The following is a 27,263-nucleotide window of genomic DNA, read 5'->3' as shown; positions in this document are numbered from 1 at the left end:
GAGTGAGTGAGTGAATGGAAGAGCTTTGTCTCTCCTTCTCTCTGTAAATCTGCTGTAATAAAGATAAATATATCTAAAAAAAAAAAAAAAAAAAGAGGGCCTGACGCAGTAGCCTAGAGGCTTAGTGGCTTAAAGTCCTCACCTTGTATGCCCAGGATCCCATGTGGGCACCAGTTCCTGTCCTGACTGCTCCACTTCCCATCCAGCTCCCCATTTGTGGCCTGGGAAAGCAGTAGAGGAATACCTAAAGCCTTGGGACCCTGCACCTGCAATGGAAGACTCAAAAGAAGTTCCTGGCTTCAGATTGGCTCAGCTCCAGCTGTTGCGGACACTTGGGAAGTGAATCAGTGGATGGAAGATCTTTCTCTCTGTCTCTCCTCCTCTCTGTACATCTGGCTTTCCAATAAAAATAAATTAATCTTTTTTAAAAAAAGAAGAGTGGCAGGTGCTAAAGGCAGTAATCAATTTTAAGCTTCATTTACATATGCAAGAATGAATACACTAATTTGGACCCTTGTAAGGTCACCATTTTAAAGATAAGGAATACTCCTAAATTAATAACAGCAATGCATGTTTGCATATATGAATTATGAACTTCAATTAAGTATGGGTAAAGAGTTTCGCTTAACAAAACCGTGTTCTAGGACTGTTTGGCACAACCAATGGAACGGTCGTAAGAGATGTCTTCATCAAGCCCTCAGTGCCTACACAGAGAAGTCAAATCACTTAAGGACAAGAGCTCAGTCCCCAAGGCCCCCAGAAACAGGAGCTCAAATTCTCACAATGTGATGTCTATGCCCAGTGCCTCTGCAGCCACTGCGGGCGTTGTCTAAACAAGATGCTTGTGAAACTTTCACCTTTAATATGGTTGTTCCAATTGATTTAATGTGTTATTGTAGAAACTGTTAAATATCTTTTTTCATCTTTTTAATTACTTTATGATACAGTTCCATAGGCTCTGGGATTTTTCTTACCCCCTCTCCAAACCCCCCCCTCCCTGATTTCCCCTATATTATTACAATAGTATAGTTCTTCATAAACAAAGTCCATCATTCTGCTATTTAAGTGCATCCTGAATTGCAGGCATGGACAGTGGCAGAGAATCCAATCTCTTGTTGTCAAGATATATTTTACAGTTTCATTGGGAGTTCATCTTTGATCTAGAAGTAGAGATGCACACTGTGTTGCATCCTCACATCTGGATTCGATAGTCTATTACACCGTTACTATACATCTTCTTAAATGAAAATCCACAAAACAAAGTCAACAGGAAAATAGAAAATTTACAACATGAAGTTAAACAACATGCTACTGAATGACTAATGTGTGACTGAATAAATGAAAAAGAAAATCATGAACCTTCTTGAAGAAAATGATGCTACTGTATGAACTACGAGTCAGTGATGAATTTAATATGAAAAAAACTATTTCAAATAAATGAAAGTAAAAACAAAAACATTGAAATCCACGAGATGCAGTTTCTGTTTATCTTTGCTGGTGAGATGTGTCTCCTGCAGGCAACAGATACATGGGTTTTGCTTTTTATCCATTCAACTAATCTATGACATTCTGATTGGTGAGTTTAAGCCATTTACATGCAGGGCTAATATGGATAGGTGGTAATTTGGTCCTGTCATTTCAGCAATGGGCTGTCATTGTTTCAATTAGTCTTTTGCTGTCATTCCACTTGTATTTTCTTCACATTTGCCTTTGGTTTTGGTGGGTGCTATTCATTTCTCTGTCTAGGAACATCTTGAAGTATCATTTGTAGGGCAGGTTTGGAAAAGGCATATTCTTTGAGCTTTTCTTTACTGTGGAGGAATTTTATTTCATTTTCAAAGACAAAGAAAGCTCTGCTGGGTACGTTATTCTGGGCTGACAATTTTTTGCTTTTAGAATCTGGAATATGTCATTCAATTCTCTTCTGGCCTGTAGAGTTTCCTGTGAGAGGTCAGCTATGAGTCTGATTGTGGTTCCTCTAGATGTCAGCTGATTTTTTTTCACATTCTGGTAAATACATCTTGATAATAAGATACTGGACTTTCTGCCATTTCTTTTTTTTTTAATTTTTTTTTATATTTTTGACAATCTTCACATAGTTATTTAGGGTAAAAAGGTTCAAGGGCTATAGGGAATTGGGTAAGACTATTATTTCCATATTGTTTCCTTCATGTATCTGAGGTAAAGGGGGATATTGAGGGAAAAGCCCCACCCAGTTTCCCACCCACCCCAAGTCCCGGATGTGGGGCAAGCTCTGAGATACTTGCTCAAGTGGTCTTGATAGTTCACCAGTTATGAATTGCTCCAATCTCACCACTCTGAGCATGACGAGGTTGTTAAAGAACCACTGATTGACAGAGCCCATCATAGAGTCTCTGTTTGCCCAGTATTTCACTGTCAACATATAGCTGAGGTGGTTGATTGACTTGCCCTTTCTTCTGTCTTTCCTTAGTTAGGGTTCTGAATCCGGCAGTTTGATTGGGGAGATCCCCAAAGAAACTCTGAGGTATTCCCATACCAGATTCTTGTGTGTTCTAGCAAGCACAGGGCCCGGCACAGTCCATCACCCCGATCAGCCCAAAGGGAGCAGCCCCTGGAGCCCAGGCAGGCCCAGACAGCTCACCACATGAACGTGATGGCTGGAGCCGGGATCCGAGCAAGATGCCCCATCCTGAGGCCCCCCAGCAGCCGGGCGGCCACTGGAAGTACTTTCTGCCATTTCTATACCCACAATGAATTGCTACATTTAACCAGCAGAATGATGGACTTGCGGCTGCCGTTGAAGGGATTATACTATTGCAATAACACAGGGTAAGTAACTGAGGGGAGAGGGGGAATGGGGAGGCGGGCAGGGAAAATCCATGAGCCTATGGGACTGTATAATGAAAAATTAAAAAATCATGAAGAAGGTATCATTGCATACATCTCCCAACCAAAATGAGAATATGGGTATTCAGCATGTGTCAATAAGAGATAAAACCCATACTTGCCTTCACGTATGTGGAAGATCCTTGGCGTCTGCGGCTCCTGGGACCCTTGAGTCAGTCCTCTGGCAGGAGTAGGCAGCCCCTTGCTCAAGGCGCAAAGCCTACAAGCAAGACAAAACACACTGAGAACAGACTCCAAGGCTTCTTCCTTGGCAGCTCCAGAGCCCCCGCCTTCTTGCAGAGCATACGGCCACAGCACAGCCTCCGGTTACCCTGCCTGGTGGAGCCTGCACTTGCCTTCCACATGCTCTGGCATATGAGGTTACTCCATAAAGCTGCACTCCAGCTAGAGTGAACACTTCTGGCCAACAGAGATAATTAAGTAATTTACTTAAAAGTAAAAAGTAAAAAGTAAAAAGTTATTTACTTCAAAATAAATAAAACATGTCAAACAGGTTTAATGATGAATTTATTCTTGCTCTATTTTACTAGCTACAGAAGCCCAAAATCGATTCAGTAAACAACTAAACAAAATAATTATGACCACTTATTTTGTTCCTTATTGTCCCACTGTATTTCCTGAATAAATAAGATAAGGCTAATTATCAATGAATCAACTTTGAACTTTGAATTATCCCTTTCCAGGCTCAAAGAATTTATTGCACTTGAGTAGAAACCTCCTAGTTCCAAAACAGAATAAAAACTATTGGCTCAAAAATAGCTAGTTGCTTCTCTCTTTAGATTGCTTGCATTGGAAGCCCAGTAAGACGGCTCAATTGAGTAATATTCCTCTTGCAAGCACTGGGATCCCATATGGGTGCCAGTTCATGTCCAGGCTGCTCCTCTTCCCATCCAGCTCCCTGCTTGTGGCCTGGGAAAGCAGCCAAGGACAGCCCAAAGCCTTGGGACCCTGCACCTGTGTGGGAGACCCAGAAGAGGCTCCTGGCTCCTGGCTTTGGATCAGCTCAGCTCCGGCCATTGCTGCTGCTTGGGGAGTAAACCAGCGGATAGAAGATCTTTCTCTCTGTCTCTCCTTCTTTCTGTAAATCTGACTTTGCATAAAATTTTGTAAAATCCACATGTACGCTGCTGCAACAAATCCTTGAACTTTCACCAAGTCAACTAGTCCAAAGAACACAGAAATAGGAGTATGCGCTTGCTGCCAAGGTCCCCAGAGAACCCAATTCTGCTAATTGTCTGCAACACACATATGTGCACAAGCAAGGTGCTCTTTTCATAATATCCGGCTAATTCCTTCACAGGGTCTTTTAAAAGTTTAAGAAAAAGTATATTACGAAAAAATTGCATGGATTTCAAAAATGCTTTTGATCAAAATAACCTTTTAATTTCACGTTTTCACTAACTTTGGAAGTATCCTGTTATGTACACTCATACATGGCATGATGTTTTGGTCCATGAAGGATTGCATACAATGATAGTCTCATAATATTATGACGGCACTAAAAAATTCCTATGATCCACTGAATGTATACCTGAAGAAGAGGCACGAGAAAATTACAAAAGAAAAACAACACCTCAGAAAATTCACAGTGAAATGAAATAGAAGTTTTGCAGATCTCAATCAACTCATTTATTCACTTATTTGTTTATATATATATTACATATATATATGTCAGATATATAGAGGAGAGACAGAGCAGAAGATCCTCCATCCACAGATTCACTCCCCAAGTGGCCACAATGGCCAGAGCTGTGACAATCTGAAGCCAGGAGCCAGGAGCTTCTTCCAGGTCTCCCACACAGGTGCAGGGTCCCAAGGCTTAAGGTCATCTTCTACTGCTTTCCAAGGCCACAAGCAGGGAGCAGGATGGGAAGCCAGGCCACAGGGTTTAGAACCGGCACCCATATGGGATCCCAGCACATGCAAAGCAAAGACTTTAGCCACTAGGCTATTGAACCAGGCCTCAATCAACTCTTTAAACAGTTTTAAATGGATCAGCATGGTAGCATAGTATACTAATCTTCCACCTGTGGTGCCAGCATCTCATATGGGTACAGGTTTGTGTACCAACTGCTTCACTTTTGATCCAGCTCCCTGCTAATGGCCTAGGAAAGCACCAGAGAATGGCACAAGTCTTTGGGACCCTTCACCCACATAGGAGACCCAAAAGAAGCCCCTGGCTCCAGGTTCAGTTCTGCTTAGCTCTGGCCATAGTGCTATTTGGGGGAGTGAACCAATGGATAAATCTTTTATTTTTATTGGAAAGTTAGATTTACTGTGAGAAGGAGAGACAAAGATTTTCCATCTGCTGGTTCACTCGCCAAGTGGCCACAACAGCTGGAGCTGAGCTGATCTGGAGCCAGGAGCTTCCGTTAGGTCTCCCACAGGAGTGCAGGGCCCCAAGGCTTTGGGCCATCCTTCACTGCTTTCCCATGCTACAAGCAGGAAGCTGAAAGAGAAATGGAGCAGCCGGGACATGAACCAGCGCCCATATGGAATCCCAATGCATGCAAGGAGAGGACTTTAAAGCACTAGGCTACCACACAGGGCCCAAAATAAAGCTTTAAAAAAAAAAACAAAGCAAAATAAAACAAAACAAAAAACCACAGTGAAAACACAGATCCAACAGTAAAAAGTTTTCATTAACAGAAAAGAATGTTAATAGTACATTATCTGCTTGTAAGCCAATCCACAATGGAAAAAGAAACAAACCAATCAGAGGCTGGCACTGTCATCAAAGGCCTGTGAGTGGGAACAGATGGGGAGGTAGAAAATCACAATGTTGGCAGGCCTACTCTGTGTAGGCCCTTGGGGGGGGGTGTGTGTGGGTGTGTGTGTGTGTGTGTGTGTGTGTGTTCATTTTTTAAAATACTGGACAGTCAACATCTTCATTTCAAAATACCCAGTTGGGCCCGGCACAGTGGCCTAGCAGCTGAAGTCCTCACGTTGAACACACCGGGATCACATATGGGCGCCGGTTCTAATCCTGGCAGCTCCACTTCCCATCCAGCTCCCTGCTTGTGGCCTGGGAAAGCAGCTGAGGATGGCCCAAAGCCTTGGGACCCTGCATCCATGTGGGAGACCTGGAGGAAGTTCCTGGCTCCATCTGATCGGCATCGGATGCAGTTACTTGGGGAGTGAATCATCAGATGGAAGAGCTTCTTCTCTACCTCTCTTCCTCTCTGTATATTTGCAATAAAATAAAAATAAATCTTAAAAAAATAGCCAGTCACTTATTTTTTATCTAGTAGAAAGGCAGAGCAACACAAATGTCCACGTCACCAAGGGCATCCAGGAGCCTGGAACTCCACCTGGTTCCCACGCGGTGGCAGACGCCCAAGGTTTTGGACCAAGCTTTATGGACCACTCTCCACCCCCTGCCAGGATGCATTGGATAGAAGCTGAATCCGAAGCAGAGTAGTCAAAATTCAAACCAGCATCCTGACAGGGGATGCAGGCACCCCAAGAGGTTGCTTAACCCAGTGTGCCACAACACTCACATCTTAATCAAAAAGCCAAAGTCCTTGTGACTGTGCACTCACGTGGGAGACCTGGAAGAAGTTCCTGGTTCCCATCGTCAGCCCAGCCCAGCTCTAGCCATTGGGGCCATTCCTGGAGTGAACCTGTGGATGGAAGATCACTCTCTCCCCACGTCTCCTCTCTCTGTAACTGCCACTCAGATAAAAACAAAATAAATCCTTTTAAAAAGTTGCAGTAAGCTAAAAGTCATTTATTTACCAAAGAAAGAAAAAAAATGTTTTGAGATTTACTGTAATGTCCTTGGCCTTCCCACTCACTTGTCACCCAGAGCAATCTCCAGTCCTGGAAGGCCCATTCATGCTATGTACCCTATACAGCTGGACCTTTCTTGTCTTTCACAGTGTACTTCTGCGGTACGTTCTCTGATACACAAATGTCATTGTGTTACCCCCGCATGTGGTATTTAGCACAGGATCCTGCTGTACAGACCCACAGCCCAGGTGCAACAGGATACACCACGTGGCCTAGGTGTGCAGCAGGCTAGGCCATCTAGGTTGCTTTAAATCTGTGATGGTCCACAGGGAATCAGCTAACCATCTGTCTCCCGCCTGCAGGACTGAAGATGCAGCACCCAGGTGGAGAAAGAAGGATGGTTTCACCAGTCCCTAAGTCCTCAGTGCCTGCCGCTTTCAGCCCTTAGGAGCCCCATAGCAAAAGCACTAGGTCTTTAGAAGAAACTGTCAGAGGCCTGAGGGACACACAGTCCCCAGGACTCATGATCACACCTTGCCAATCAGAAGAGCCCAGGGAGCCCAAGCTCTCATGGGTTGCTGACGGAATCCCAAAAGTCATGGGAGATGGCAAAAGAAACATCTTGGACCTGCACTGTGACAATGCCATTAAGCCACCGTCTGCAATGCCAAAATCCCACATGGCCACCAGTTAAGTCCCAGCCACTCCATTTTCAATCCAGCTTCCTACTAATGGTATGGGAAGACAGCAGAAGATGGTCCAAGTGCTTGGGTTCCTGTCAATGATGTCAGAGAGCTGGCAAAAGCTCCTGGCTCCTGGCTTCAGCCTGGATCAGCCCTGACAATTGAGGCCATTTGGGGTGTGAAGCAACAAGATGGAAGCTCTCTCTCTTCATCTGTGTAATGGCACCGTTCAAATAAATAAATCTTACACACACACACACAAGGTAGCAGTGTCATCCAGACACCCAAGACTACAAAGTTTTTGTTTTTCAAATGACTGCAAAGTTTTTATTACAGTGACAGACGCTGCCACTCGTACATGCCGTCCAGTTTTCAATTAAGAGACTAAACTAAGGTGAGTCAAGACATAAAAACAAAAACCAAAAAAGCTACAAAGGCTGCCCACCAGGCAACTTGACTCTCAGTGTCTGTGTTCCGTTGGGAACTCTCAGCAGCCACTCACAGAAGCCATGGAAGGTTAGAGGGGGTTCAGCAGAAGGCACGCAGGCCTGTGGGAGCTCAGCGCCGAGGAGAGCCTCACTGGAGGGCGTGCAGGGCCTTTCACAGGGGATCCAACACAAACTAAAGTCAACCGCACAACAGTGAGCAAGAGAGACTGAGCGAATCCTTCCATTCAGCACACCGCAAGGACCCTAAGCACCATGAAACAAAACGATAAATATCCATACAGACACCTGTGGAGGGAGACAGGGACAGAGGGACCCAGGGCCAAGAGAACAGATGAAATAATGTGGCTTCGATCTTGAGGCTACACTGATGGGGTGCAGCTGGAGGGCAGGCCCACTGGAGCAAATGCCTTAGGAAAGAGCAACAGGTGTGGACAGAACCAACCCTGAGAGGCAGCCAAGAAGCAAGCACTGGGAAAGCCAGGAGCCCGGTGGGGGAGGAGAGGCACTGGGCCAGCTGGAATGATTACTCACCAAGCAGCCTAATTAACACTAGCAGCCCCTTTACAAAGGGCTTGCTACTCCAGAAGTATCAAACTAACACCAGGAGTACTAGTCAACCAGTCCTCAAGCCCCGAGAGCCGAAACGTACCCTCCAGTTTGTACGCAAGTTACAACACACTAAAGTCAGACTCCAAGTGGGTCAGGTGCCCAACCCTGAATATGTTGAAGGAAAGCAAAACGCAGAGGGTCCCGGTGCTGGGGCAAAAGAAGCTTCCGGAGCGGGAGCTACGCCACAGACACTTTCAACCACATCCCCAAGAAGCAAAGAGAAAGGAATTTCGGGCAACACCCAATTTCCTCCCTTAAAAGTGAGGCTTCGTTATGACGTTCAAACCCTGGGCTACAAGTGTTTGAGAGGTGTTTGCAGCGCTAAGCCCGCAGGCCAATGTCATGGCGGGTTTGCTGTGGGTGGCGGCCCATTCTCCCAAAACTGAAAGGCCCAAGGCATCAGTTCTCCACGCCCTTGCCACCTTCCGTTCCGGCCCGCCCCGCGATCAGAAGCAGGACGTGGGTGCCCCGGGACAGCTCTCTATGAGACCACCCCACGCCGTGCTACCTACCGCAGTGCTGCCCGCCTCATCGCGCTCGGCCACGGTGCCAGCCGCTGCAGAATGGGACCCACGCGCCGGTGGACAAAGGGAAAGGGAAAAGATGCCCACAACGAACGCTGGCACGAGACGGAACCTCGCTCCCCACGACCGCGCCCTAGCAGCGAGGCCACCCAGGGGCGGGGCCACGGCGTCAGTCGCTGCAGAGGGGAGCCTTGCTGCCCGGGGTGGGTGGAGCATGGGCAGGGAAAGCCCTCTGAAAGGCCAAGCCCAGCTGCCGGGGGCGGGCTACGCTGTGAGGGGTGGGGCCACGTCCTGAGAAGGGCGGAACCATGATGCAGGGGGCGCGGCCACCCTGCTGGAAGCCTGGGCCCACGCTTTCCGGGATGTGGGGAGCCGGTTGTCAGGAGGTAGGGGCCTAACTTCTTCGGGGCGGGGTCACAGTGAGAGGGCGTGGCCCCGAGGGAGATGGGTGGGGTCACGATTCCAGGGACCCAGCCACTCTCGGGGTGCGGGTTGTCAACAGGGTGAGGCTGCTTCTCCGGGGGTGTGGCCATGCTGAGCCTGCCAGTCGCTGGCCGTTCATTGGCTAGAAACGGAATACGCCATGACGAGCTTTCCCGCTCAATCAACTGCCCAGTTTTTATTAGCAACCCTAGAAGCCGCCTATTCCCGCCATTATTGAGTAAATGGACCACTTAGAACCAACGGGCGTGATTCACAAGTTAGCCACAGGCTGTTCTGCGCAGTTTGTCTCCGTTATCCTTGTCCCCTGCGGCTTGTCTGCCAGTCTGTGGTTCTTGCCCTTCAGCCGCACGCACGCTACAATCTCCTGAGCAGGTTTCTAAAATACTGCTACAGCGCCTCACCCTGCACACATTCTGATTTAGTTAGTCACGGTTGCAGTCTGGATTTAGGATTGTCGTAAGCACTGACCTCATTGAGAAAGCACTGTTCCTCTTCTGCAACTGCCACGCCCCTTAATCTTTGCCATCTGGACACGTAGGCTGACCCACAGAGCTTCAAGGCAAGAACAGAGATTTCATTTGCAGAACTGATTCTCCACACCCGCGTGGGAGACCTAGAAGAAGTTCCTGGCTCCTGGCTTCGGATCGGCACAGCACCGGCCATTGTGGTCACTTGGGGAGTGAATCATTGGACGGAAGATCTTCCTCTCTGTCTCTCCTCCTCTATATATAGGTCTGACTTTACAATAAAAGTAAATAAATCTTTTATTTTAAAAAAAGGTCTCAGGGCACTCCCTAGGAGTTTCTTCCAGGTCTCCCATATAATTGCAATATCAGAAGGCTTTGGACCATCCTCTACTGCTTTCCCAGGCCACAGGCAGGGAGCTGGTTGAGAATTGGAGCAGTCCAAATACTGAACCGGCACCCATATGGGATCCCAGTGTGAGTAAGGTGAGCACTTTAACTGCTAGGGTATCGCACCGGGCCCAGGTCATTCACTCTTGAGGAAATCCATTTCTAATGTCTAATGTTAATACTAAAGCAATCCTATGGAGAAATCCATGTGACAAGAAATTTCAGCCCACTGCCAACAGCTTTGTGAATAATCCAGAGGTCTGAAGTCCTTTATAATGTATTTATCAGCTTTCCCACTCTGTTCACAGAAGCCAAATTGAAATGACATGCTTCCCCATCTTATTCAGCATCACTGATTATGATTTTCAAAAGTGCAGATTTGAGGCTGGTGTGGTGGCAAAACAGACTAATCTACCAGCAGCATCAGCATCCCATATGGGTACTGGTTTGAGTCCCAGGTGCTCTATTTCCTGCCCAGCTCCCTTCTTATAGTCTAGGAAAGCAGTGGAGGATGGCTCAGATGCTTAGGTTCCTGTACCCACCTGAGAGACCTGTTAGAAGCTCTTGGCTTTATATTACTGTAGCTCCGGCCACTGCAGCCACTGGGGGAGTAAACCAACAGATGGAAGCCCCTCCCCCCTAACTCTTACTTCGAAGAAAACTAATAAATAAACCTTTAACCAAACTGTAGATGCAGAATGCACATTATCTTTTATGACTACAGTTTGTGAACAATATTTTGTTACTTTTTTCCAATTATTATTTCTAGTGAAAGCCAATTGTTAGGGCAATTTTCTGAGTAACTGAAAACTTTCATTTATAATCCACCAAGCCTTATGAGGAGAGCCAGTACAAGTAATTCAGTGGTTGGAAAGTCTGGAACATTTGCCTTAAAAAAAAAAAAAGATTTTCTTTTAATTGGAAAGGCAGATTTACAGAAAGAAGGAGAAACAGAGAGAAAGATTTTCCATCCGCTGTTTCACTCCCCAAGTGGCCACACTGGCCAGAACTGCGCCGATCTGAGGCCAGGGGTCAGGAGCTTCTTCTAGTCCCAACTATTGTGTCCATGGGGTAAAAGAGGAGCCCACAGAGCTACAGTGCTGGCCTTGGAACATGCGCATCCTTTATCCTGGTCACCACTCAACTCCACCATCAGGACCACTGAGGCCACTGCACATGTACCTTTACCTTCTCCCTTTCAGTCGCCATCCTCACTTCACTGTCTCCGGCCCTTCTCCCACACTCACCTCTGGTCACCTCGAACGCATACTGCTCAGCTTGGCCCAGGGGCTGAGGGCAATGTCATCCATTTCGACATGCTTTGAAGAGATTACAGCCTGTGCCAGCTGGCTATCCGACCCACACTGAATATGATTGTTTGGACATAGAGATGGGGAGGGGGAAATGGAATAAAACATGAAACAGCTATTCTTGACTCAACAATCACACAAACATTAAATTTCATAGCTGTAACAGACCAGAAAAACTATACTAGTCCTTCTCTTCTGTCTTCATATTTATGTAAGTTTTCATTACATACATATATCTATATATATAATTTAACTTTTTTTTTTTTACAAGAATCTAGGTTTGTTTCTGCAAAAATGTAAAGTGTGTTTTTTTTTTTTTTTACAAAAAAAACAAGTTAGACAAGTTCCAAGTCAGGCCTCGGACCACAACAGCAGCAGCACCTTCCATGTGCGTGGCTAGGTGTGTGCTATGAGGAAGCAGGACATATTTTTCAATCAGTAAATTAAGCTGGAAAGAAAAATACAGTACAGAAAGGGGGAAAAGAGAATCACACCGTTTATATCACACATTTCAGCCCGTTCCTTCTTTGAGTTGGAACAGAGATGAGTCAGGTTATTGTATGCTGGCCACTCCTGGCGTGCAAGTGCTGATCAGTCTGTAGCAGACCCACGAGCCCCACAGTGACAGAATATGAGTCAAATGTTTCCTGGCAATCGATCTAGAAAGAAAAAAAAACAGGATCTTGGACTTGTCAAGGCCTCCCACGAAGCAGGTTCAGGGAATCTGTCTCGTAAAGTAGAAATGTTTTTTTTTTTTTTTCCAGAAACTTCCCTTTCTTCCACACAGTTCTTTAGGGACATTCTGCTAAGAAATATTTCTCCTCACACTGAGCTAATATCTACTTCGCAGTAACTGCCCTTGCTATAATGTGGTCTAAGTCTACCCTGCTTCTGTTACAACACTGTCTTGTAAGTTTTCCCCCTATTACCTCTTACCCTCCATGTTCTTAGAGATACATGTTGCTAGTTCCTTTAGTCACAAGTGTGCCTTTCCCGAGACTATTTCAAATATGTATTCTGCACATGCAACCTAAGATGCTGATGGTTGCCGGCCCAGGGAACAGTAGCTCTGCCTTCCCATGCAGACTCAGAAGCAAGTACAGAAAGGGACGGACTGTTCCATACTTTTCCGCTGCTCTCATCAACTCAAAGGTCATCTCTTCACATCCTATGTCATCTGGCCCATCCCTGCTGGCTGGTGTCTTCTGCAGCCCTGCCTGGATCTGAACAAACCGCAGACTCCCGTGGTCAGACAGGCAGATACACAAAGCGGAGCTTTGACCAGGGAGAAGCAGATGCAGCTGCCTTAAGCACAAAATTGGAACTTTAAAAAGTACTGTACTGAAATATCATTTTATTTATTATTTTTTTGGAGGGCTACCCCTTAAACTTTGCGCCAAAGATCACTTGCATCATCCTCATCTCACCCCTGATTTTTATGTTGGACTGAGCAATAAGGCCAAAGCTCAATTTGAGTGACAAACTAAAAGCCAGATTTATGTACCCTCCTTCCCCCCAGCAGCACACGCAAAGAAACTGCTGGATTTCACCAGAGCAAGGCTTGTAGGTCCACAAAGCATCTCCCATCAGGGCCAGGCCTGACGCCCTGCTCTGTCCTACTCTAGTGCTTTGATACTTTCTAACTCATGAGCCACTAGGCAAGAAGCAGGTGGCAAATCAGGAAAATATGGCTGAAGAAATGAAAGCAGGAACCAGTCATTGCTACTCAGTGTGTTACCGTTAAGGCACTAGGCTTATGACAGTTTGGTTCAAAATAATGAATTTTCCAAATAAAACTCGCAGCGTTGGCTACATTTGGCTTCAGCAAACTCATAAAAAGATACCAGCAGAAGCAACTCTTCATTTAAGAGTCTGTATTTTAGGGACCAGCATTGTGTCACATAAACGTAAACCTGGACCAGTCCCAACTATTGTGTCCAGCAGATGGAAGAGCCCTCTTTCTCTAACTCTGCCTTATAAAGAAACAAAACAGTATTTTTAAGAGTATTGATGGGGCCAGTGTTCTGGCACATCAGCTAAAGCTGCCACTTGAGGCACTGGCATCCCGTATGTGGGCCTACTTCAACTCCTGCTGTTTCAATTCCAATCCAAACCCTACTGACATCCTGGGAAAGCAGTAAAAGATGATTTGAGTGCTTAGGCCTCTGTACCCAGGTAGACTGGAAGAAGCTCCTGGCTTTTGGTGCTGGCCTGGCACAGCCCTGGCATAGCCCTGGCACAGCCCTGGCCCGGCCCTGGCCATTGCAGCCATTTCAGATGGTGAATCAGCAGAGGGACAATCTCTCTGTCTCTAACTCTGACTTTTTATTAGAAAGGCAGAGTTACAGAGAGGAGGAAAGACAGAGAACAAGATCTTCTGTCTGCTTGTTCACTCCCTAAGTGGCTGCAACTGCCAGAGCTGAGCCAATCCAAAGCCAGGAGCCAGATCCTCTTCTTGGTCTCCCACATGGGTCCCAAGGTTTTTTTTTTTCCATCCTTGACCACTTTCCCAGGCCACAAGCAGGGAGACAGAAGGGAAGTAGAACTGCCTGGATATGAACTGGTGACCATATGGGATCCCAGAGGATATAAGGAGAGGATTTTAGCCACTAGGCTATTACACTGGACCCACATAAATACATTTTTTAAATTAATAAATAAAAATAGTTTATTTTAAAAGGAGGTTCCTGGGCCCACACCATGGCCTAGTGGCTAAAGTCCTCACCTTGAATGTGCCGGGATCCCATTTGGGCGCCGGTTCTAATCCCGGTGGCCCGGCTTCCCATCCAGCTCCCTGCTGTGGCCTGGGAAAGCAGTCGAGGACGGCCCAAAGCTTTGGGACCCTGCACCCGTGTGGGAGACCCGGAAGAGGTTCCTGGATCCTGGCTTCGGATCGGCATAGCATCGGCCGTTGCGCTCACTTGGGGAGTGAATCATCGGACGAAAGATATTCCTCTCTGTCTCTCCTCTCCGTATATCTGACTTTGTAATAAAATAAATAAATCTTTAAAAAAAAAAAAGGAGGTTCCTATTGGATTTTTGCACTTTAATAGATGCCTTGGCTGTTTGCTAAGGTAATACAAACACCCTGCAGTAAAAAATAAAGGACTGTAGAACAACAAAAAGAACAGTAAACAAGCTTACCAATCCAAGGCCTCCATTCTGCAGAAATCCTTTCTGTCGGACAGCTTAGCACTACAGGTAGGAAAACGGCAGAAAAACAAACAGAGAAAACATAGAAGAACATGTTGAGCCAGGGCACGTGTAGAGAAATCAAGGGCAATATTTGTGGCATGAGAGCATGCAATACCTCCTGAGTTCAGTTCATTTCACTTAACATAATGACCTTTGAGCCCATTCATGTTTTAGCAAATGACAAAATGTCCTCCCCTCTTTGATGTCCGAGCAGAACGTCACTGCATTTGTAGCCCGTGTGCTTTACCTGTTCATCAGTGCATGCTCACCCAGTGAATACCGTGCGCAGCGCTGCAACGAACACGAGCGTGCACGCGCCTTTCTGACAATTTCATTTCCATTCATGATATACCCAGCAGTGCGATAGCTAGATCATATGGTAGCTCTATTTTCAAATTTTTGAAGAAGTTCCCTACTGTTTTTTTTTCACAATCACTGTACCAATTTACATTCACATCAACAGTGTGAAGCACTAATGTTTAACGTCTAATTTTTGTCCACCATTCTTCAAATCTATTGCCATAAGCCTGCTGGGGATTTTTTTTTTAGATACAATTCACAGACCATAAAGTTCACAAAATGTGTACAGTCCCACAGATTTTAGCATATTCACAAATCTGTACAGCTATTACTACTAATTCCAAAATATTTTCATTGCCCCCAAAAGAAACCCTGTATGCATTAGCAGCCGCCTCCCAATCTCTATTCCCCACCCCCCACCTACCACTTCCTTTCTCCATTCATTTCCCAATTCTGGACATCTTGCATAAATGAAATTCTACAGAATGTGGTCTTGGTGACTGGCTTCTTTCACTTAAGATAAAGGATTGCCCAAGTTACAGCACACGGCACTGCCTCACTCCATTTTACAATTGAACAGTTGTCCGTGGAAATCGTATAGCACAGCCATCTTTATCCACTCATCAGTTGAAAGATTCAAGTTGCTTCTACTTTTTGGATATTATAAAAAAAGACAATATGAGGGCCTATTGCAATGGCCTAGTGGCTGGGGTCCTCGCCTTGCCTGTTCCAGGATCCCAGATGGGTGCCGGTTTTAATCCCTGCGGCCCTGCTTTCCATCCAGCTCCCTGCCTGTGGCATGAGTATATGAAGTTGCTTTACATATTTTACCTAATACTGTAATTACAAACACTATATCAAAGCTTAGCTTAGTGGTAAAGATATACAGGCTACTCCTCCACCTGCAAGTGCTGGCATCTCACATGGGCACAGGTTCATGTACTGACTGCTCTACTTCCCAGCCTGCTCCCTGCCTGTGGCCTGGGAAAGCAGTTGAGCATGGCCCAAAACCTTGGGACCCTGCACCAGCATGGGAGACCTGGAAGAAACTCCTGGCTTTGGATCAGCTCAGCTTCAGCCATTGTGGTCATCTGTGGTGTGAACCAGCAGATGAAAGACCTTTTTCTGTCTGTCTTCTCTATATAAACATCTGTCTTTCAAATAAAAATAAATAAATCTTAGACAAGAAAGAGAGGCTGTCACCCTGTGGATGTCCCTGGGTTGGAGTGCTGCTCCGGCATTCTGGCACTGCAGAGCTGGACAAGCAGCAGCTGATGCGTGCAGTAACTATGTCCCTGGCACACAGGGCGGGGGGGAAGCACACTGAACTGCCAGCTCCTGGCTTTGGTCCTGGTCCAGTCCCAACAACTGCAGACTTCTGAGGAATGGACCAGCATATGCAGCAGCTCCCTCTCTGCCCAAAAATGTTCCTCTTATTTTTCAACAGCAAAACTCTTCTCATAAAATACTTTACTTATCTATTTTCATTTTATTTGAATGACAGCAAAAATTCCTCTACTCACTGTTTCACTCCCCCAAATGTTGACAAGTCAAGGCAATGACTGGCTGAAGCCAGGAGCTCCACCAAGATCTCACGTGTGCCAAGAACCAAGGTAACTGAGTCATCCATTACCCATTGCCTAATAGAATTGCTTTAGCAGGAAGCTAGATGGGGAGTGGACGAACTGGAATTTGATTATTTTTTGATAGTTATTTTTTATTGGAAAGGCAGATTTACAGAAAGGAGGACAGAGAGAAACATCTTCCATCCACTGGTTCACTCCTCAAATGGCCACAATGGAGGGAGCTGAGCTGATCCAAAGCCAGGAGCCAGGAGCTTGTTCTGGATCTCCCACATGGGTGTAGGGTCCCAAGGCTTGGGACCGTCCTCCACTGCTTTCCCAGGACAGGACACAAGCAGGGGGCTGGATGGGAAGTAGAGTAGCCAGGACATGAACCAGCATCCATATGGGATGCCAGCACTTAAAGGGGGGAAGATTAGCCAATTGAGCCATTGTGCTGGGTTCTAAAATGGAAGTTGAATCAACCCATACTCCAGTATGGGTTGGGGGTGTCCCAAGTGGGGACACATATAGTTACACAAACCATCCACCTCTATTTTTAACTAAAACATGTTTGGATGATTATCTGTGCTACAAATATTTCCATTAAATAAATGTAAGCAATTGGTGATCTTACATGATCACCAAAGCATTTCCCAGCACTAGGTAATTTTTTTTCCTGGTAATTCTATTTAATCATTTCTGAAGCTTTTATTTTTGGAATGCTACTACTCTACGACTTGGGTTTGTGTAACGAGAATTTTTCTCAGGTTTATGAGTGTATACCTGATCTTTCTGGAACTCAACAAAATTTGTCTTTAATTCTTTTTTAAAGATTTCTTTATTATTTTAAATTGTATTGGAAATGCAGATTTATAGAGAGAAGGAGATACAGATAAAAAGCTCTTCCATCCTCTGGCTCACTCCCCAAGTGGCTACAATAGCCAGAGCTGCTCCTGGATTCAAAGCCAGGATGCAGGAGCCTCCTCCGAGTCTCCCACACTGATGCAAGGTCTCGAGGCCTTGGGCCATTCTCTCAGGCCACAGTCAGGGAGCTGGATGGGAAGTGGAGCAGCTGCGACATGAGCCAGCACGCATATGGGTTCCCGGTGGTTCCAATGGTTCCATTAGTCTACTGCACTGGGCCCTAGCTTTAGCTCTTTAAAAACTGAGCTAATATGTGTGTTTAATTACAATTCATTCATTAACTGAGCATCTACCATACACCAGGTACTATGCTAGGTGCTGAGGCTACTAAAATTAAACAGTTTCTGACTTGCAAAAATTCACTGCCTAAAAGGAAATAAATAGGGCCCGGCACAGTGGCCTAGCAGCTAAAGTCCTCGCCTTGAACCCACCGGGATCCCATTTGGGCACCAGTTCTAATCCTGGTGGCCCGGCTTCCCATCCAGCTCCCTGCTTGTGGCCTGGGAAAGCAGTGGAGGATGGCCCAAAGCTTGGGGACCCTCCACCCGCGTGAGAGGCCTGGGGGAAGTTCTTGGATCCTGGCTTTGGATAAGCACCGGGCGTTGTGCTCACTTGGGGAGTGAATCATCAGACGGAAGATCTTCCTCTCTGTATCTCCTTTTCTCTGTATATCTGACTTTCCAATAAATAAATCTTTTAAAAAAAGGAAATAAATAAAAATATAGCCAAATGTGTTGAAACTGGTCTTGTGAATAATGTGCCACTTGATCTCAAAGGAAGAAGCAAACAATTCATTGTGCCAGCAGGGAATATGGGAGGAGTCTAATGAGGTGGCAGGATAATGTTTGGAAAGCAACAGAGAGGAGATGACAACAGAAAGTTCTCCTTATAGTAAAAGAGACTAAGGGGCCTACAAAATTGCATAACAGGCTAGTACTCTGCCTGTAGCACTGGAATCCATTGTGGGTAGAGCCATTGCCTGCGGTGATGGCATCCTACATGGGCTGCTGCCCTTCCCATCCAGCTCCCTGCCTGTGGCCTGGGAAAGCAGTTGAGGACGGCCCAAAACCTTGGGACCCTGCACCTGTGTGGGAGACCTGGAAGAAGCTCCTGGCCCCTGGCTTCAAATCATCTGGGCTCCAGCCCTTGTGGCCACTTGGGGAGTGAACCAGCACATGGGAAATCTTTATCTCTATCCTCTCTGTAAATCTACCTTTCCAAATAAATAAATAAATAAAATCTTTAAAAAAAAAAAACCCTAAATTGTCCAAATTGTATTTTCCAGATTTATAACTAAACCCTTTATTGAAAGGCTAAGAGAATTTTCTTTAAAAATAAAGAAAAATATTTTTCATTTGTCTTTTCCCACTGTAGCATATGCCTAAATATCTGGATAAAATACATCATTTTAATTGAAGACACCTGTGGGATGTGGCCAGGCAGCACTGTGTCAGCAACGCGCCAAATCAGATGACTCCAGGGCTGGAGGCTACCGGAAGTTACATGTCCTCAGCAGAAGCGAGCTGCACCAACAAGAGATACCTTATTGCTTCATTCTTCCAGAGCTCAGTTCCGTGCCCCCGGGGAAGTAGTGTGCCTTTCTCAAGACTCTTCTGAGACTCACAGATCGCTAACATGAACTCTGACCCTGAATTAGCACACCTTCCAAGCCTTCTTCTCCTCCAGCCTTGTTTGTTCAACTCGAAACACACATTCCAAGTGCTGACCTTGAGAAAGTCTGACGCAGGAGCCACATGAGTGAAAACAACAGTCCCTGTTTCAGAGGGACACATGTCTGCCTTCCTGACTCATCGCGCAGATGAAACAGCTAAGGCTCTGGACTTTCCAGCCGGGCTGCACGCTCTTCCTCGTGGATTCTCCTCCCATTATGGATCTTCAGTGCCTAATCAAAATCCTACTTCTTTTTTTTTTTTTCCTTAAAGATGTATTTACTTTTACCTTGAAAATCTAGAGAGAGAGAGAGATATTAGGGGAGCTGATTCACTCCCCAGATGGTTGCAACGGCCAGGACCTGGCCAGGTTGAAGGCAAGAGCCATCTTCTGCTGCTTTCCCCAGGTCATCAGCAGGGAGCTGGATCAGGAATGGAGCAAAGGGGACATGAATCTGGGCCTATATAGGATGCCAGTATTGCAGGCAAAGGATTTATCCGCTGGTCCTGATGTCCTACTTCCAAGAAAACTTTCTAACTCCTATAATTATTACTAATTTTTACTTTTTAAAGATGTATTTATTTTTATTGCCAAGTCAGATATACAGAGAGGAGGAGAGATAAAGGAAGATCTTTCATCCACTGGTTCACTCCCCAAGTGGCTGCAACAGCCAGACCTGAGCCAATCTGAAGCCAGGAGCCTCTTCCAGTCTTCCACTCAGGTGCAGGGTCCTAAGGCTTTGGGCTGTCCTCCACTGCTTTCCCAGGCCACAAGCAGGGAGCTGGATGGGATGCGGGGCTGCCAGGATTAGAACCAGTGCCCATATGGGATCCTAGCACATTCAAGTTGAGGACTTTAGCCGCTAGGCTATCGTGCTGGGCCCTACTAATTTTTATTTTGCCCAGCTTCCTACTCATGAACTTGCAGCTAGCTATTTGTCATTTACTTACATTGTGCTTTGTATGATTTCTTTGTTTGGCTTGTCTGATTAATAATTTGAAATGTTTACCTTAATAAGCCAAGGATACTGCAAACATTTGGAAGATAAAGTTACCTTTCAAACTTTGGATCTGGCAAATCTCAATGTCTGAGATTTAATTGAGCAGCCAATAAGAGATGGAGAACAACGACTGGTAGCACAGCTGCTCTCTTAAAAGGCCAGTTTGCTTCTAACCCAGGCTTCAAATCCCAAAACAGCAGAGCCACAAGAACCATCCATAAGAGCGTAACATAAAAACAAAAGGACCCACATTACAGACCACAGTCACAGTCCTTCTGGCTGAAGATTGTGTCCATTATTGTGGAAAAGAAATGATTTTTTTAATTTAAAAATCTTAAGGAAATCATAATTTCTCTTCCCACCGGCATCAGATCCACCCCCTGAGTGGGTCCTGCAGAACTTCCTTATCAATCCACATTGAAAGGCACCCTGAGCAAGCATTTCAATGGTGACACCCCTGGGATGAGGCATTGGGGGGAGGACAAGAGATCAGGGCCCCTCCCTGAAACATCTGGTATACAGCCCAGCCTGCCTGCCTGATTCTCACTCCTTCTCAAGCCTGCCCAGGAGAACACACTCCATTCTGCGTTTGTCCTAGAGTCTTTGGGATGCGAAGGGCTGCTCATTTGTTTCCGCCTGGACCTGGTTACCCTGGCCCTTCTGGTACTGCTGCTTCCCCTGGGCCAGGGTGTCAGTATGGTGGGGGCGGGGTGCGCTTTACTGTATGAAAGAATGATATAATTGGTGATAAGGGTGAACCCTCCAGAGCATCCTAAATTTAATTCACCAACAGATTACTCATGCATTGGGTCATTTAAAAACCTGGTGACGGGGTTTTCCTTTTGTCTTCATCTGCCATCCTGTTCTTACTTGAGTTACTTGATTAACACAAGAGGGCATTTAGTGGGCAGAGAGAAAGCAACCCCGTAGTATTGCAATTGATAAGAGAACATGAAGGTTGACAACAGAAGAGGTCTTGGAAAGCTTTCCCTTCCTGGAAGAGGAGCATGATAAGGGCTTCTTTCTTTACTTCCCCTTTGTATTTACTTACAGAATTGAAGGCCAAGAAAATCCTTGACCCTTTTCCTCTCCTTAGCTGACCAAATCCCAAAGGTGCCAGGCCACTGACAGCCTGCTGAACGGTGAGAAGGGAAACAAGCCAGGGACTGTCATTATGCTGTTAGAATTATACATACAAACCACTGAGTCTCCTAAAACACCAATTAAAAATTAAAATTAAAAAAAAAACCGTTTTAAAGGGGCTAGGTTTTCCCTATGCACTGGGAAAAGACAAGTCCCTAGCTCTCTTCTGTGTGCTGAAAGGATTTTTCTCCCGGCACGTCAGCAGTGTATTTGTCCCTTCATACACTAGGTCTTCCTTAAAAAAAGAAAAGAAAAGAAAAAGAGTAGCTTGTCCCTGATCTGCCCATGTGAGGAAGGGGCATTTCATACTTGGATTGGCTTCTTCTCCCCCCCCCCCCCCCTTCAGCAGGCCAGCATCGAGTACGAAGACAGCTGACAATGATCTCGTTCACAGAAAACAAGATCAGCACTGAAGAGATCCAAAGAACTCATAAGGGCAAAGTCCTGCTGGTAGAACCAGAAAAGATGATCCATAGATTTGAAGGTTCTAGCCTATCTACCCGTTACAATGCCTGCTACAGTGCCTGGCTAAATGACTACAGAGAGGTAGTGACAGCTGTCATACCGAAAATACATGATAGGGGCAGAGCTGTCACACAGCAGCTAAGCCATTGCTTGGGACACATACATCCCTCATCAGAGTGCCTATGTCCAAATCCTGGCTCTGCTTCTGATTCATTTTCCTGCTAATGTGCACCCTAAGAGGAACAGGTGAGTCATCACATAGAAGACCCAGATGCAGTTCCAAGATCCTGCCTTCAGCCTAGACCAGTTGTTGTATTTCCAATCCACGGACACCAGTGCATGTTTCAGCTGCTCTGCTTCCAATCCAGCTCCCTGCTAATGTGCTTGAGAGAGCAGCAAAAGATGGCTCAATAGCTAGGCCCCTGTTTCCCATGTGGGAAACCAGACTGTGGCTCCTGGTTCCTGGCTCTTGACTTATAGTCTGGCCCACTTCTGGCCACTGTGTGAATCAATAGATGGAAAATTTCTCTCTCTCTCTCTCTCTCTCACTCTGCTTTCAAATAAGTAAAATAAATGTCTAAAAACTTGTAAGCTCATAACCCTAACTCTGCATTTTATCTTTCCTAACCTAGAACCTTATTTGACTTCAAGTCACTATATAAAGAATTCTACTTCTACTGTTCTCTGGGGGGAAAAATATGCTTAGAGCTATCACTTGGATGGGGGGGGGGAGGTCCTTTCAGTTAGATTTGAGCATCTCCAGTGATTGGCTAGATCCTTACCTATGCATCATTCTCATGCACGCCCTGGTCCTATTCATCACAGAAACAACAGGTAATGAAGAGAAGGAAAGAAGACAAAATTAAAAACCAGAATGGTAAGCATGTGATTTAATGCTAAGACTTACAGGGCCTTCCTTTATTGTTTGAAACAGAAATAACTTGTACAGCCCTATGCTTAGTATTGAACAGAAGGGTACAGTAATGCTGGCTCTGGCACTGTATCTCAGCAAGGAAAAGCAGTGCTGGCATCACATGGGACACTGACTCCAGTCCCTACTACTCCAATTCCCATCCAGCTCCCTGCTTGTGGCCCGGGAAAGCAATCGAGGATGGCCCAAAGCCTTGGGACCCTGCACCCACATGGGAGACCCAGAAGAAGCTCCTGGCTCCTGGCTTTAGCCTGACACAGCTCCTGCCATTGTGGCCATTTGGGGAGAGAACCAAAGGAGGGAAGATCTCTCTATTTCTCTCTGCTTCTTTCTCTCCATAAACCTGTTTTTCAAACAAATAAGTAAGTCTTTAGAAAAGAAAAAAGGTATATTGTGAATAGTTACAGAAATAAGGCTTAGAATAGCTATACTCATTTCATAAAAATGGGCTTTAAATTTTAAAAATGCTGTGAAGAAGCACAAACATAAAAGAAAATTTTCACTAAGAAAATACACAAAATCTAAACTTTCGTTTTTCTTTTTTATATTTTATTTTAGGTTTAGTGTTGTTTACATAATTGAGAAGGATGTATGCCCATGTGCGCTACTGATTAGGGTGGGAAGAGCGGAGGTCTACAGAAAGGTAGTTGTTATAAATGTTCCAATTTCCTTCTCCTGTATCTGGGAGGGGTGATGGAGGGGGGGGTGGCTCCTTGATGTGAAACTACATCAGCACCCAGGGATTGGTCATTTGATGTCATCTTAGAGACCCTTATGTGGAGAAGGATGTTCTGAGGGTGTTACTCAAGTGATTTTGATAGTTCTGAGACATTGTTGGTGTCTTTATTCCAGGGTTGAGGAAAGCTTTCCGAAGTCTACTGGCTGATCAGGTCCAGCTTAGTCATCCACATGCCCAGGATCATGTTGCAAAGCCTGACTAGGAGAGTGGTCCAACCTGTTCTACTTTCTATCCTCTGACATGGCTCTTGATATCCCCTGCTGGCCTAGATAAACTGGCCTTCATGTCCCCAGTGTGCATCTGGTCATGTTGTCCACCATACAAGCATCAGCAACTGAGAAGGCCCACTCCTCAGACCACATATCCTATGATTTTCCCTGTGACTGAAGTTTGAGTCCAATGGTCTAGTTGCTGCCTCCCCCTCAAGAAACATTGCCTGGAGTTACTGCAAACCTGACTCTTGTATGTGTCAGCGATTGCAGGGTCTGTTACCCTTATCAGCCTATTCACATACCGGTGAATGCAATGCCTGATCATTTCTGCCCCCAGCCCGATATCCCAACTCAGTCCACCAGACCCGGTCCTCACACATACCAGTGGGAACTTCAGCTTAGTTGGGGTGACCCTCAATAACTCCCATCAGGCCTGCCTCTAACCCCAGTTTCTACACATGCCAGTATGAGTAGCAGACTAGTTCAGTCCATCCCATATCCCATCTGGCTCTCATACACACTCATGGGTGCTGCAGACTTAGTTCAGCCCAACTTACCTACATACTCAGCACACACATGTATGCCACGTACTGCCACCTTGTCCAGCCCAGCCCACCCCAGCCCTGGCTTTTATGCTCACCAGTGGGAGCAGCAATGCAGTAGGGGTGTGCCCACATTTCTCCTACTAGGCCCACTCCCAGCCCCAATTTTGCACTTGCCAAAGGGGTACTGCAGTTCAGTATAACATGACTTGCTTTGACCCACTCTGGCATGTCCCACCCTCAGTCTCAGCATTTGCTAGCCAATGCTGCAGTCTGGCCTGGCCCAACCCACCCCTCTCCTCCTGCCAATCCCAACTCTTACCAGTGGGTGCAGCAGCCTAGCCATGCACAGCCTGCTCCCAATCTTGGCTCTTAAATGAACTGGTAGGTGAAGTAACCTAGTCCAGCACAGCCCAAACCCTGTCCTGGCTCCTTTGCATGCCAGTGGGTACTAAGGCTTGGCCTGGCCCAGCTTAGCCTGGCCCAGACCAGATGCACCCATGGATGCAGCAGCCTGGGTCAGCCCAACATGCTTCCAACCCCAATTCTCCTGAGTATTGGTGAGTTCTGTGGTCACGTCTAGCCTGGCTCATCACCACCACCAGATCTCATGCAAACCACTGGGTACTACAGACCCACAGGGATGAGCCCACATATCCCCTATAGAATCTGCACCTAGACCTGGCTCTCTCATGAATCAGTTGCTACATGGCCCAGTCTGGCATGGCCTATGCCCTGACCCTACACTTGCTGTCAGGTACTGTGGCCTAGCCCTGCCAGGTAGGCCCCCAGCCCTAGCCTTTGTGTGTGTGCCAGTGGACAGCTGGTGACACCATCCAGCCCAGCCCAGCTCTCCTACATGGGAGATTACACAAATCTGATATAGACATGCAGTTTTCCCTCTTTAAACTGTTGGGTCTCAACTCCCTCATTTACCTACAAATACAATAGCCTGGTTAATGGAAGCCCCCAGAAGTTATTGACATGTATATAGTACTCACTCAGCGGCCCCCACACATCCCCATACCTGTTTTCCTGGGCAATCTACAACATCAGATGAACAGGATAGGGGAGAAGTAATGATTTGTGTTTTCTTTTTAAAAAAAGATTTGGGCTCAGCGGCGTGGCCTAGTAGCTAAAGTCCTTGCCTTGAAAGTGCTGGAATCCCATATGGGTGCCAGTTCTAATCCTGGCAGCTCCACTTCCCATCCAAGTCCCTGCTTATGGCCTGGGAAAGCAGTCGAGGATGGCCCAAAGCCTTGGGACCCTGCACCCACGTGGGAGACCTGGAGGAAGTTCCTGGCTCCTGGCTTTGGATGAGCTCAGCACTGGCCATTGCACTCACTTGGGGAGTGAATCATCGGATGAAACATTTTCCTCTCTGTTTCTCCTCTCTGCATATCTGCCTTTGCAATAACATAACTTATTTCTTATTAATTAATAAATACTTTATGTATTGCATTGCATTATTTTTATTGCAAAGGCAGATATGCAGAGAGGAGGAGAGACAAAATCTTCCATCCTCTGGTTCACTCCCCAAGTGGCCACAACAGCTGGAGCTGAGCCAATCTGAAGCCAAGAGCAAGGAGCTTCTTCCAGGCCTCCCAAGGCTTTGGACCATGCTCAACTGTTTTCCCAGATCACAAGCAGGGAAATGGAAGGGGAGTGGAGCAGCCAGGACACGAACTGGCACCCATATGGGATCCCAGCACTTGCAAGGCAAGGATTTAGCCACCGGGCTTTCTTCCTGGGCCCAGATAGAAGATCTTTCTCTCTGTATCTCCTTCTCTCCATAAATTTTATCTGCCTTTCCAATAACAATTATATACATACATACATACATATGTATATATTTATATATATATAGAGAGAGACTGACTTAGTACATTAAAAAAATAAGACCCATCTGTTTGCTCAGGAAATATACTTCACCAATAAAGATACACATGGACTGAAGGCATGGAAGGGTATTTCATGCTAACAGAAAGCAAAAAATGAGCATATAGAGCCATTCTCATATCAGACAAAAGGCTTTACCATAAAGACTGTTAAAAGAGACAAGGGCATTGCTAGCTGTACCATTTACTTGTTGCTCAGCTGCAGCACCCTGCCAAAGCATTCTTTGAAGGAGGCCTTAAACTATGCTACAGTTCCCTCAGTCCTGTGAGCCCGAGTCTCTTTGTTATCTTCTTACACCTTTATACCTTCATCATCCTGCTACACCCACATCCTCAACTTCTAGAATGAGTTTTCAAGCAACAACCTGTACTACTACCAGCGGGCTACCCCAACCATCCACTCACATCAGGGTCAGAACATGGTTCTGTCTCTTGTTCCTTGGGTCAAACCCAGACTGCTTGGGTGGGGTTCTCACGCTTGCATTTCCTTCTTTGAAGTATCCTCTATTTTCCAGGACTCACTGTTAACATTTAATTGCCAGTTTGAGAATGGTACCAAGATTGATCAAATGGATTCTGAACTTTAAAATCTACTGCATGTACCCAGAGGCCATAGGGAAAAGAGGGGGTGTCTTATACTGCGTGGACTAATAGGCAATTATTTTCTCTGATCTTATTGAGTAACCTCCAAATCCAGATTCAGAAAGCTGATAGTTTAGGAGACCCAAGTTTGGCATATCACACTTTTCAGGATCTCCTAAGCATTTATGAGGAGTAAAACCTCGACCCTGAGCTCACAGATGGGCAGTGCTCTTTTAATTTTGTTTAAGGATTTTTTTTTTTATTAGAAAGATTTATAGAGAGGAGGAAAGACAGTGAGGAAGATCTTCTGTCCAATGATTTCACTCCCCAAGTGGCCGCAACGGCCGATGCTGAGCCGATCCAAGGCCAGGAGCCAGGAACTTCCTCCAGGTCTTCCAAGTGGGTGCAGGGTCCCAAAGCTTTGGCTCGTCCTCGATTGCTTTCCCAGGCCACAAGCAGGGAGCTGGATGGGAGGCGGGGCTGCCGGGACATGAACCAGTGCCCATTCAAGATCCCAGTGCTTTCAAGGCGAGGACTTTAGCTACCAGGCTACTGTTAGGCCCCCCACTTTCAAATAAATTTTTAAAATTTAAGAGACCATG

General features: G+C 46.0%; 1 protein-coding gene across 3 annotated transcripts in view; it reads right to left on the bottom strand.

The window, feature by feature from the left end:
• ACOT9 (acyl-CoA thioesterase 9) overlaps positions 1-11,501 on the bottom strand; it is a 38,213-nt gene extending 26,712 nt beyond the window's left edge. Inside the window, exons 1-2 of one of the 3 annotated variants that reach the window (XM_041000279.1) lie at positions 11,432-11,501; positions 2,991-3,088 (exon numbers count right to left, since the gene is read on the bottom strand). Coding sequence is in view for 2 of the 3 variants with exons in the window: in XM_041000272.1 (XP_040856206.1) it covers positions 2,987-3,088; positions 8,875-8,894 (122 nt within the window). In the remaining variant the exon portion in view is untranslated. Of the gene's footprint in view, positions 1-2,986; positions 3,089-8,874; positions 9,029-11,431 lie in introns of those variants that run through there. The other 2 variants (XM_041000272.1, XM_041000262.1) reach the window with 2 other exon arrangements.
• Positions 11,502-27,263: the final 15,762 nt, after the last annotated feature.

Source organism: Ochotona curzoniae, unplaced genomic scaffold (assembly GCF_017591425.1).
Source record: "Ochotona curzoniae isolate NIBS_2020 unplaced genomic scaffold, NIBS_Ocur_1.0 contig_1274, whole genome shotgun sequence".
NCBI classification, from domain to species: domain Eukaryota; kingdom Metazoa; phylum Chordata; class Mammalia; order Lagomorpha; family Ochotonidae; genus Ochotona; species Ochotona curzoniae.
This window is presented reverse-complemented; position numbering and strand designations above follow the sequence as displayed.